Source organism: Nomascus leucogenys, chromosome 23, assembly GCF_006542625.1.
Source record: "Nomascus leucogenys isolate Asia chromosome 23, Asia_NLE_v1, whole genome shotgun sequence".
In the NCBI taxonomy this organism is placed as follows: Eukaryota; Metazoa; Chordata; class Mammalia; order Primates; family Hylobatidae; genus Nomascus; species Nomascus leucogenys.
This window is the reverse complement of record NC_044403.1, coordinates 31,458,501-31,472,200: the sequence shown is the minus strand read 5'-3', so window position 1 is coordinate 31,472,200 and position 13,700 is coordinate 31,458,501. Positions and strand designations below refer to the sequence as shown.

At 37.9% G+C, this 13,700-nt stretch overlaps 1 protein-coding gene across 8 annotated transcripts in view; it reads left to right on the top strand.

The window, feature by feature from the left end:
* Window positions 1–13,700, top strand: part of ERC1 (ELKS/RAB6-interacting/CAST family member 1) — a 481,383-nt gene that overhangs the window by 238,626 nt on the left and 229,057 nt on the right. Inside the window, exon 14 of one of the 8 annotated variants that reach the window (XM_030804352.1) lies at window positions 6,112–6,243. The exons of the other annotated variants lie outside the window; for them this stretch is intronic. Coding sequence (XP_030660212.1) covers window positions 6,112–6,243 — 132 coding nt within the window. The remainder of the gene's footprint in view (window positions 1–6,111; window positions 6,244–13,700) is intronic. 8 annotated transcript variants of the gene reach the window in all.

Genomic DNA, 13,700 nt, shown 5'->3' with positions numbered 1-13,700 from the left:
CAGGTTGTATAATACCCATCCTTCAGTTTGACTCCAAATCATCCTTACCTCCTGGCATTCATGCCCTTGTGTAGTCCTCTCCCACACCCTGTCAGAATTGGTCTGTATGAACCGTACAAGAAGGCAGAAGTGATGGCTCCGACTTTTGAAGCTAGATCACAAAAGACATTGATGCAACTGCCTTGCACTCCTGAATCACTTGCCCTGGTGAAAGCCAGCCTCTATGTTGTAGTGACACTCAAGCAGCCCTGTGGAGAGGAACAGAGGCCTCTTACCAATAGCTGCACCACCTTGCCAGCCATCTCAGTGGAAGGAAAGGACTGAAGCCTGGTTGACATCTTGACTACAACCTCATAAGAGACCCTGGCACCAAAACTGTTCAGCTAAGCTGCTTTTGAGTTCTTGACCCACATAAACTGTTTGAGATAATCAGTATTCACTGTTGCCTTAAGCTGCTAAGTTTTGAAGTAACTCATTAATACAACAATAAACAATGATTACAGGTATTTTATATTTTTAGTATTAAGGTGATCTACCATAGTCTGATTTTTTCGCCCCTAAATCCACAGTTTAGTTTTCTCTGTTAGAGTAATAAATGCTATTTTAAATTGTTTTATTCATATTATCACCGTGGTAATTATCAGGGTTGGGTACCGTTGGAGCCTTTTTTTTTGGTGTTTGTCACCTATATAACTCATATTTGTCTGCTGATAGCCTGTAAGCTGGGAAAAGAGTTACAAATGTACGTAAAACATGATGTGTCATATAGCCTTTTATAGATTTATTTCATATGTAAAAACTGCTCTAACTAGTGCCACATTCTCCAGTAGAAATATAATGTGAGCCACATGTATAATTTTGAATTTTCTAGTAGTCTCATTAAAAAAACTAAAAGGAAACAGATACTAATTTTAATAGTTTTCTTTAATCAAGTATATCCAAAATATTATTTCAACATATAATCAATATGAAAATTATTAAAGAAGTGTTGTACCTCCTTTTTTTAAGACTAAGTTTTTGAAATTTAGTGTGCGTTAATAGCACATCTCAATTTGGACTAGCCGCATTTAATCGCTCAGTAGCTACTTGTTGCTAGTGGCTCCTGCATTGGACAGTACAAACAGTATATTAGCTAAAGAAGAATATTTTCTTCTAAGCTAGCAGCAGATTAAGAATGCCTATAAACAACGGGTATGATTTTCTCAAATTAAGTATGGCATGTCCTGCCTTAATCTCTAGCTACATTTAGTTCCAGTAAGTCAACTTCCTAATTTCCGGACCCTTCAGATCCTTCAAACCTAAGGAATATAGGGATAGGAGGGATTAGGGATAGTAGATGGTATATGTAGATTTCTTCAGCATTACAGACTCAGAATGGCTTTTACTGTCTCGTAGTTTATCATGAAGGTTGGTGAATATGGACTTTTTGAAGGAGAAAATGTACTTTAGCATGTAAAGCATATATTCCAAGCCTCAGGCTACACATGGTATAATCACTCTTGCACTTGAGTCACCAGGAAGCACTTTCCAGGGGTTCTAGCACATCCCCTTACTTCATCAGATGTCCTGAGAGCAGAAGTATGTGAAGTCTGTTGCATTTCATAATTCTCAAGCCTAATATGACATCTTATTGGCTCACTCCCTTTCAAGGAAGCTGGTGATAACTGTCACTTCTTCAGCTCAAAGTCTGGCATTGACAGATTAGAGGTTTTTCTTTTTAAGTTTGAGATTTATCTTCAGAATCTTCAGAATTTATGGAAGAACTTACTGTGATAATATTGTCCCTTTTAAAAGATGTTGTTATTTAGAATATCCCATGGTTATCAAAAGACTTGAAAGGAATTTCTTATCATAATTCTGACCCACTTCTGTAAAATATTGCTGTGAAGAAATTCATAGGACTTTTGAATAAAAAGCTGAAGAGCACAATGACGTATAATCCATACGTGTTTTGTTCTCTTTGCCTTTGCTTTGATCATGAGCACTGCCTGAGGATGTGTTTGCCTGGTCTTCTCTTTTCACAGTAAACAGTTAACTTACATATTTAGATGTCAGTTACCTGAACAATGACACTTGTAACTATTTCCAGAAGGTCTTTATATCCCTGTTGATTTCTTTGCAGTGCAAGATACTCTTTTAACATATTTTTCAATTTGCTTTTGATTTTATATTAGAACAATATGTATTTTATATTATTTACACAAATAATACTTACATGTCTTAGAATAATAGTCACTTATTCTTGTCTAACTCTGATTCCTCTTCCTCTGAGATAACCACTTTCATCTCTTTTGGTTGTTTTTACTGTTGTTTATTTTTATCTTTCCAAATGACATTTTTATATTATTGTTCTATTATTTTTCTTATTTGGGCATCATCTGTTGACGTCTTATCATAGATGATGAGGAATTAGTGTTTTTACACAAACCAGCACACACACACTTCCTTCTTTCTATCCTTCCAATATAATTATATCTAGGTCATTATTAAAACTGAGGCACATAGTATATTATGATTTACATTTTGGTTTTTCCTAGGGTACTTTAGTTTTCCTCTTGTTTCTCCTGTCTTGGGTATCTATTCCCAGATTCCTTTCTACACCCGTAAAATTCCTCCCAATATCATTACTACAGTAAAAATACATCATCCCTTACTAATTTCCCTCAGATAATCTATACATCTGCTGTTTTTCTTGGAAACATTCATTTCCTTTCTCTGCTGTAATGTGTACTTAGTCTCTAAGTTGTGTCATCCTTGTGGTTCCCTTCACCACTCACCTGTGGTAGAGCTCCTTTTTTCTGGGTCCCACATCTTCTTTCCAGGTTTACCTCTTCGTTTTCATAGAGTATACCGTAGTAGCTTCCTGAGAGAGCTGTTGAGTGAGATACTTTTTTGGGGGGATTTTGCATTCAACTCCCATATTTGATTGGTAGTTTAGATACGGAATTCTAGATTGGTAATCATTTTTTTTCCCTTAGAGTTTTGAAAGCGTTGCTCAGATTGTCTTGTAGTTTCCTGTGTTGCCTTTAAAAACTCCAATGTCTTCTGATTTTTTTGATCTGACAAGTGATCATTTTTTGGCCTTTCTAAAAGTTTTCAAGATGTTTTCTTTCCTCTAGTGTTCTAAACTTTAAAAAAAGTTTAACTAACTTGACCCTTTGCTCTTAATAATACACTTCTTCAGCCTCCTTTACTTCTTTTCTTTCCTTGCCTTCTTTATTGTGTCGTCTGTGACGATATCTTGTTGACCTGGATTTGCTTCTGATGGGAAGAACATTTAATAAGCAAACAGCCCTTTCTTAATCAATAGGCTCTCCCTGGGTTAAGTAATTAATCTACTTCACCTAGTCTTCCATCATTTTCTAGGACAGTCTCCGTAAGAAGGATGACAGGATTGAAGAGCTGGAAGAAGCACTAAGAGAAAGTGTACAGATAACTGCAGAGCGGGAAATGGTGCTAGCACAAGAGGAATCAGCCATATTATCATCTGAGCACCAAATGGTGGATTTAATCTTTTTGCAGGAGCGAGGATGAGAAAGAATGATTATAAATATTACCTAGCAATGCTGTTGGTACTCTGGTATTTGTAGGACTCAAAGGCTTTCCTGTTTATTTCTTACAGTGGCTCAACATTTTATTAAATTAAATAGGAGATTCAAGCTGTGGTTCAACACAAGAGAAACTTCCTTGGTTTATTTTAGTAGAGCTCTCAAAATTCCAAAAACTAAACCTGGTGCCAGATTTTACCCACTTGATAGATTAAGTAATTCTGGACTTTGTAAATGAAGGTGAGAGAGATAGTTGCTGTCTTTTTTCTCTTGTATTATGCTGTCCTAGTTTGATACAGTTGTGTTAGAGCAAATGATTCCATACTGAGCTTTACATCGAAATGTTATGTGACTTTTGATATCACATAAATATTACTTATCAGCCATTTCCTTTTATTTATAGTTTCACTTGGCTTTTGTTTTCCATCCTTATTATCGAGAAAGATTTTGAACCAGGCTTTGCCATTAATTCCAGAAATCTTTTTTTAAATAAGGCCATGAACACTAAGCTCATGTGGTAGACTCTAGTTTCACTGCTGGTTTCAAATAAAGTTATGAAATGAGTTTCATAATGAAATATTATGAAAACTTGATTCTCTGCATTATGTCAAATTACTAATCATTTTCTCCCTAAAAGTTTTTTATTGATACAGCCACAAAGCTATTTTTACCCTACGCAGATGTACAAGTAAAGTTGTTTGTTTGAAATAGATTCCTGGGCAGTTATTTGGAATTAACTGTTTGAGCCTCAATTTAGATAACAGAAGTCTCTCAGGAGACTTCCAAAAGACAGTTTAAGAGTGGGATGGGATAGACTGCATAAAGACGTAATACTGAGTTTTCCATAAGTTGCTAATGAGAAACATCAACTTTATGTGTTAATAATGTTTCTTTATGCTTCTTTATACTTACAGCAATCTGTATTTTAGAATCCCATATTACTCCAAAATAGTCATTCTCATTCATTAGAGGGTTTGAGAAGACTGAAGTAATCATTTCATCCATCTCTTACTTCATAATCCTTCTTTTATGTTTAGTTTTCTTTGATTCTGAAGAAACCACCTTGGCCTTTGTTTTGGCGGGCGTCATTCCTTGTCTGTCTGCGTGGCATCCCTTTAAAAACCTCCTCTGTACTCTGCTGTTCATGGCAAGTCAACAGAGGGAACGAAGAGTTCAACAAAGAGCGTTTTTTGTTCTGTTTTGTTTTGTTTTTTGGATACAGCTAAACTGCCCTACATAAAACAGAACCTTACTTATAGGAGTAGATCACAGTATTTTATAACTGTGGAGAACCACAGTTCTCTGAGAAGAATGAAAACTTTTCTCTTAACATGAACATAACGTACATCACCAAAATGTGAATTTTTTTCTCTCATTTTTTAAAATTTAGAAAAATGAGAGAGCAAAAGATTTATCAACTGTTTATTAAGAAGAATGTTAAATAATAGATGCTGTCCTTCCAAAGTGGGGAGAAAAATCTGACTTATCTTTGAAAGATTTCAAGTTCTAGATTTTTGAAGGTGAAGTTGTCAAAAAGGACTTACAAAAGTGGGCTGTGGTATAATTGAGTTTCTTAGATAAAATAAAAAATTCTTGGATATCTCTTCCTGATATGAGTATTCTGAAAATTAGAGAATGGTTTAGCAAATCTTGTTCTTTTGTTTTATGGATTTTTAAAAGGAAGCACTTTATTTTTAATCCTCTAGTTTCATAAGAAGTTAAAGAAGGAAGTGCTTATAATAACCTGATGACTCCAGTTCTCCATCCCACTTGAACTCTTCTTCACGTTGTCTTCTTAAGATCTCTCCTATCTTACATGAACTCAACGTTCTATAGGATTTTGTTTGACTTTCTGATAGATCAACATTCACCTCTCCAGAAGCTGTGTTTTAAACTTGTGTAGAACATCAGGGCTGGGAATTGCTTGGTTGGCTAATAAAATTGCTCATTCTTAGCCAGACCGATCACTTATATCCAGTTGTCATTTTTGGTTTTCTCCTATGAGATTATGAGAAAACCATACATTCTTGAAATATTAGGATGCATCACTTGCTTTTTAATGTCTTTTAAGAAATTGTTGGCCAACAATCGTCTATGAAGAATATAATATGAAAGATCATGCTGTTTACTGCACTTTTTTCATCTAGGCTTAACTGCAGGAAAAGAGAATGTTTTGATATTCAGTCTAATTACTATCTCATCAAAGCTGGCTTTATGCTTAGAGAGTAGTTCAAAAACAACTTTGTGCTTTTAATTAATCAAGCCCTTGCCACCTCTGCTGTCTAACACAGTTTTATTCTCTCTGTTACAGAGAGCAAATTCCTCACGTTTATCTTGCTTAACTAACTTGACCCTTTGCTCTTAATAATACACTTCTTCAGCCTCCTTTACTTCTTTTCTTTCCTTGCCTTCTTTATTGTGTCGTCTGTGACGATATCTTGTTGACCTGGATTTGCTTCTGATGGGAAGAACATTTAATAAGCAAACAGCCCTTTCTTAATCAATAGGCCCTCCCTGGGTTAAGTAATTAATCTACTTCACCTAGTCTTCCATCATTTTCTAGGACAGTCTCCGTAAGAAGGATGACAGGATTGAAGAGCTGGAAGAAGCACTAAGAGAAAGTGTACAGATAACTGCAGAGCGGGAAATGGTGCTAGCACAAGAGGAATCAGCCAGGACCAATGCTGAAAAACAGGTCTGCTATTTTATACAGTTCCAAGCAATGCTGCTGGTTAACCAAAAGGTAAAACACAACCAGTATAGTTTAGGTAAACTATACATATTGCATGTTTATAGGGTTTCAAAAACACTTCATAGAGGAGAAGTCCCAAGGAGTTCCTTCATAGCGGTATTAGATACAAGGATATGGTTTCTTTTGTGTCAAGTATAGAAAGAAAGACCAACGTTATTAGCAAAACTGAGGGAGAATTGAACATTTCGCAGAATGAGTGCCTTTCAGTGCCCTGTTCTTAGATAAATGCCTTGTCTACTCTTTCTTAAATAAGAATTGAAATAAAGTTGTATGAGAATTGACTCATGTTAACACAGAAGTCTCTGCATTAATAACTTAAGTCTGATCCCATACATATTTATGTAGCATGTGCTAATATATTGGACTAGATGAAATGGAGCTTGTCTGTCTGCTACAAGACTGGACACAACCCTGGGAAGAAAAACGGGAAGAAAAAACATGAACATTTCTTTTTTTTTCTATTTTATTTATTTATTTTTTGAGATGAAGTCTCGCTCTTGTCCCCCAGGCTGGAGTGCGATGGTGCGATCTCAGCTCACTGCAACCTCCGCCTCCCGGATTCAAGTGATTCTCCTGCCTCAGCCTCCCGAGTAGCTGGGATTACAGGCGCCTGCCAGCATGCCCGGCTAATTTTTGTATTTTTAGTAAAGTTGGGGTTTCACCATGTTGGCCAGGCTGGTCTCGAACTCCTGACCTCAGATGATCCACCCACCCCGGCTCCCAAAGTGCTGGGATTACAGGCATGAGCCACTGTGCCCGGCCAAAAAAAAAAAAAAGACACATACATTTCTGACTGAAAAATGTTAATTTCAAATAGCTAATAGTTTATTCATTTCACATCCTGCCTCATTGAAGAGAAGAGTTAAGGTTGTAACAAGTCAAGGTTAACAGTGAGTATGAAGGACATGGAAACCATGCACTTGAGTCCCAGATAAGCATGTCTCAGCCTAGGAGGGCCTTGCTGGAGTGCTGCTGTGGCAGTTTGTGGTGCTTGTTTTATATATATCCTGCATCTTTTAAGATCTCCATACTCTTGCTTTTGACTTTTCATTAGGAAGAATAACTACAGATGGGAAATGTGAATGGAAGAAATAGCTTTAACAAGTGAAGGTTATAATCCCAGCTCCCATTATGAGAATGTGATTGAAGATTTCAAATCTAGGCCGGGCATGGTGGCTCACACCTGTAATCCCAGCACTTTGGGAGGCCAAGGTGGGCTGATCACTTGAGGTCAGGAGATCGAGACCATCCTGGCTAACATGGTGAAACCCTGTCTCTGCTAAAAATACAAAAAATTAGCCAGGCGTGGTGGCGGGCGCCTGTAGCCCCAGCTACTCAGGAGGCTGAGGCAGGAGAATGGTGTGAAACTGGGAGGCAGAGCTTGCAGTGAGCCGAGATCGCGCCACTGCACTCCAGCCTGGGTGACAGAGCGAGACTCTGTCTCACAAAAAAGAAAAGATTTCAAATCTATCTGACACAGAGGTTCATAACACTTAATTTTGCAGTAGTTGTTTCCTTTCCATTTCTTTGTGGGAGAAATATAAATGTTAAACAGGAAAAAAATATTCAATGAGAGGGTGGCAGGAATCTTTCTAGGAACCCTTGGTCAGACCACTGATGTTACTTTGAGTTAAGGTAGCTATAGTAAAGAAGGGTATGTGTCCAAGGCAGACATAGCATGTGCCCCAGGGAGTCCCTTCATAGCTCTGTGAGATACAAAGATACGGCTTCTTTTGTGTCAAGTATAGAAAGACCAGCTTCACTGGCAAAGCTGAAAGAGAATGAACTTTTTGCAGAATGAGTGCCTTTCAGTGCCCTGTTCCTAGATAAATACCTTGTCTACTCTTTCTTCAAATACGTTCCTAATGCACGATCGCATAGAGCTTGGGTAGTGGAGAGCTTCAGAGAAGGGATGGTGACAGCCATCGTGTCACCCAAGGGTGGGGAGGAATTTCCTTTAATCTTGATTTTGCCCTTTTTATATTCTCTCCTTTATTTTTCAAATAAAGATTTTTCTTCTGCTTTGGCCTCATTATTTATTGACAAGTATTAAACATCTGAGATCATGCAGAGATTTTGGCAATTAATAATAGATCATGTCATTATGGGATATAGACTTCTGTTATGAATTTTCCTTTTTGAGGCTATTGTGTGAACTGATTATAATATGCTTTAGGGGTGTGTTTTATTTATGGTTAATAGACTTTACAGTTTTTAGGTTTACAGAAAAATTGAGCAGAAAGTACAAAGAGCTTCCATTTAGTCCTTTCTCTACCTCAGTTTCCCCTATTGTTAACATATTGCGTTAGTGTAATATTTGTTAAAATTAATGAACCAGTTTTAATACATTATTATTAACTGTGTGGTCCATAGCTTAGGGTTCACTTTTTGTGATGCACACTCCCATGAGTTTTGCCAAATGTACAATGACATGTATCTGCCATTACAGTATTATACAGAGTAGTTTCACTGCCCTGAAAGTACCATGCCCCACTGATTTATTCCTCCCCCATCTCCCCAATCCATGATCTTTTTACTGCCTCTGTAGTTTTGCCATTTTCTTTATTGATAGTTGGAGTCATATAGTATGTAGCATGTTCAGACTGGCTTCTTTCACTTAGCATCTGTATTTAAGGTTCTTCTTTTTGTGGCTTGATAGCTCATTTCTCTTTATCTCTGAATAATATTCCATTGTATGGATGTGCCACAGTTTGTTCATTCCTTCAGCTGTTGAAGGACATCTTGGTACCATTCAATTTTTGGCACTTAGGAATAAAGCTGCTGTAAACATTCACGTGCAGACTTTTGTGTGGATATAAGTTTTCAGCTCATTTGGGTAAATAACTGTGAGTGTGATTGCTGGATTCTGTGGTAAGATCATATGGTAAGAGTTTTGGAAAAAGCTGCCAAACAGTCTCCCAAAGTGGCTGTATATATTTTGCTTTTAATTGCATACTTCTTTTTTTTCTGTTTTCTTGTCTTCCACCTTTCTGCTTCTCACTGCCTATCTGAACCTCTTGCGTGAAATATTGCATGAGACCAGTTATTTGAACTTTAAGTGGTTCAAGGTATGAAGAAATTGCTTTTACGTTTATACTTCTGAAGCATTGCAGCCTTCATCTACTGTCCTCTCCTCTCCCATTTATTGTTATTATTTTTATCATTTCCTGTTTGTTTTTTTTGTTTGTTTGTTTGTTTTTTTGAGTTGGAGTCTTGCTCTGTCGCCCAGGCTGAAATGTAATGGCATGATCTCAGCTCACTGCAACCTCTGCCTCCTGGGTTCAAGCCATTCTCCTGCCTCAGCCTCCCAAGTAGCTGGGACTACAGGCATGTGCCACCACGCCCAGCTAACTTTTGTATTTTTAGTAGAGACAGTGTTTCACCATGTTGGCTAGGCTGGTCTTAAACTCCTGACCTCAAGTGATCTGCCCACCTCGGCCTCCAAAAGTGCTGGGATTACAGGTGTGAGCCACCACGCTCGGCCCGTCTTTTAGCTCCACTATTAATTTTACTCATGTATGTTAATTATATGTGCTGAGATAATCTACAAATGTTCTTTCGAAATGCCTTAAATGAGGCTTTTTTGTTTAGGAACATTATTCTTATTACCTTTCTCAGATTCAAAAGTTACCTGTTTCTCACTTCAATTTAGCTTCTGGGAAAGAATGACTTTTTCTGATAAAGGTAGGATATCTACATCTCTTAATTCCTCCAAGAACAAAGTAAAATTCTTTGGGAGCCATAGCCCTTATTAATATAAGATGTAGAACCTTCCAAAGTTTGAGCAAGGAAGAACTCCCTTAAGAAAACATGTCTTGATGCCTTTTCTTTATTCTCACAGGATCCCGGTACAGTTTACTTATTCCTAATACATGCTGCCCCACACTGAGCTAGAAATTTAGAGAAGTTGTGTAATGACCTAATGAAGGAAGGTGCCCCCTAACCTGTGTGAGCAAATTGAGAGACGGAAGTGAATGATCCCCACAGGGGAGAACCCAACAGCTCCTTTACTTTTGGTTTGTCCCTTTCCACATGGGGATTCTACTTCTGGAAGCTTTATCTGTTTAACTTTTGGTGGGTTTTGTGTTTTATTGAATGTGAGTGTCACTTTTCTTAAACAAGGTCTCCTAAACAAGTCTCAGAATTGCCAGGGGCTAAGAAGCAGTATGCTTAGTTCAGCTATGATGTTATGAACTTTAAATTTTTGAATTTTCTTTTAACATTTTAAAAGAGTGATTTAAATATCTTCACTGGGCCGGGATACAGTGGCTCATGCCTGTGATCCCAGCACTTTGGGAGGCAGAGGTTGGAGGATTGCTTGAAGCCAGGAGTTCGAGACCAACCTGTACAACAATGCAAGGCCTCGTCTCTACAAAAATAACAATTAATCAGCCGGGCATGATGGGGTATGCCCATATTCCCAGGTACTTGAGGGACTGAGGTGAGAGGATCACCTGAGCCTAGGAGTTTGAGGCTGCAGTGAGCCATGATTGTACCACTGCATCCCAGTCTGGGCAACAGAGTAAGACCCCGTCTTTAAAAATAATAATAATAACAACATGTTTGCACATATGAATTTGATTTTTCTTTTGAAAGCCCCATTTTTAACAGTGATATTCAGTGATAAGCAGTGATATTTTTTCAGATTGCCATTTTGACATTATTTGGCTTATAAAGTATAAATTATTGATGTTCAAGGTTATAGGATTATATCTGTGGTTTGCTAGGTAATTATACATTAATGAGCATTTTTAAGGATTACATATTTTTTTGTTGTTGTTAATGTGTAAAGTTCTTAATTGGCTGAAAATCTCCCCTGTCATTTATGCAGCAGTTATCACCAGAATACCCAAGTTCATTTTCAGAATGAACAGTTGCCACTACAGAAGCAAAACTGGTAGAGGGTATGTCTGTAGAAGATGATGTGCACTAACAGAACTATAATTGTATTCCTTAGTCTTTCTTATTGCCTTTTTTACTTTTAGCAATTTCCAGAGTGTACAATTTATTCTTTACTTTTATAAACATAATTATTTACTGGTCTGAATATTAAGTTATATTTCCCTCATTGTTTATTAAATGGCAGTGATGCTCTGAAAATAAAATTATACTTTCATTTGTGCCTTTTTTCCTGCCAACATTTAAAAAATATCTTGTGCTTTTCCAAATGCCACATTAAGCACTGAAAATGAAAAGGTAATAGATACAGCCTCTGTCTTCAAGAAGCTTGTAGTTTATTGGGAAAAACTGAAGAATGAACTTACAATTATGGTTCTGTTTGATAACTACCATGATAGAGGTCTTAATACAGAGCTTTAAGAATAGAAGAAGAGGGGTAAGCCTGAAATCCAGATTTGGGAGGTCTACAGAAGACTTCCTGGAGGAGATGTCTATGTGTGCATTAAAAAATTAGCCGGGCGTGGTGGCAGGTGCCTGTAGTCCCAGCTACTCGGGAGGCTGAAGCATGAGAATGGCGTGAACCTGGGAGGCAGAGTTTGCAGTGAGCTGAGATCGTGCCACTGCACTCCAGCCTGGGCAACAGAGCGAGACTCCGTATAAAAAAAAAAACAAGAAAGAAAGAATTAGGCAAAGAAGTGAAAGATGTTCAACGTCTTCCTTGTAGAGGGAACAGAGGTGAAAGCTGGAAGCGTCTAGGAAACCAAGTTGTGGTTAGTAGCTACAGTTGAGTGTAAATAGAAATGGCAAGAACTATGTAAAAAAGAGAAAAAGATGAGACAGTAAGAGAGATCCTTTGTACAGGTGTGCACAGTCAGATCATGCTGAATGAAGCATGTTCAAGCTTATGTTCAAGGAAGTAGAGAACCTTTGAAGCAAAGAACAATATTTATTATTGGTTTACTTGCTCATTCATTCATTCAACAGATCTTTATAACTTATTCAGTGGGTGCTATGGTAGTCCTGGATAATACTTACTGATAAAGTAGGTGTAGTTTCTTGCCTGAGACCTTACAGTTCAGATAGGGACACAGACACTAACCCAACAGATAACATTTAATTACTAGTTATGACAAAGGAACAGGTTTTCAGAAATACACAATAATTTCTTGGAAGTTGGAGGGTTAGCAGCTATCTTAGATGAAGTGCTCGGAGAGGGTCCTCTGTGAAAGTAGCTTTGTCCTGAGACTTGAAGGCTAAGAAGATGCTTACCATGTGACAAGTGGGACAGAAGCAGCAATTAGAATGGTAATAAGGTGGAGAAGAGCTGAACATGTCTAAGGAAGACTAATAGGACTGGCGGGCAAGAACAGTGCAAGCTATGCAGGGCCTTTTATATAAGCCATGGCAGAAGTTTGTGCTTCATAAGAGGGATGGAAGTCATTGAAGAGTTTTAAAAAGGGCGTGATCATCTGATTGATGTTTTTAAAAGATTGTTCTGGGCGTCGGAGGGTGAATTAGAGGGGGTAAGATTGGAAGGGGGAGGATCAGATGGGCTATTAAAGTAGCCTAGGCTGGACGTCTTCTAACTGAGGTATGCACACACCTGAAAGTGCATGAACACTTTCCCAAAAGGCATGTGGACCAGGCTCGCAGCCTCTAAACAAATGTATCCCTGAAATGAATCTGCTCAAAAGGCACCTAAGGTGTGCAGATTCTCCTTTCTCATTTTCCCCTTCACGGTTCTGCACCCCTCACTTTACAACTCTCCCGACTCTTACTATCCTCTGTTCCTCAGAGGCGAAAAAACTCTGGAATGTTAACAAAGGGACAATTCAGCGTATTGGTGTTAAGATAATGGATGAGTCCCTCAGGTTGTTTTCAGCAGAATTGAAATAAAACCTAATTAAGTTGCCAGTTGGTAGATTATTATAAATAATTTTTGATGATGGGTTACTATCTGGTTTGGGGCATGTAATTCTGAAAGAATACAAAGAGTTATATTGCTACAACAAAACTCCTTCCATTCCTATCCATTTATATGATGAGGCTTTCTTAGTGCTTACATCTATAAAAGTGAAACATACCAATAGAATTGATGCTGAACCCTTTTTTTTTTTTTTTTTTTTTTTTGAGATGGAGTCTCACTTCTTCACCCACACTGGAGTGCAGTGGTGGGATCTTGGCTCACTGCAACCTCCACCTCCCAGGTTCAAACGATTCTCATACCTCAGCCTCTCAAGCAGTTGGGACTAAAGGTACCCACCACCACGCCTGGCTAATTTTTTTGCATTTTTATTAGAGACGAGGTTTCATCATGTTGGCCAGCCTGGTCTCAAACTCCTGACCTCAGGTGACCCGCCCACCTCTGCCTCCCAAAGTGCTGGGATTACAGACGTGAGCCACTGTGCCCGGCCTGAACTTTTATCTTTCTATTAATAGTAATATTAACAAGGATATCTAAACTAATAAAAGTATAAAAGCCCCATTAATCTCATTAAGAT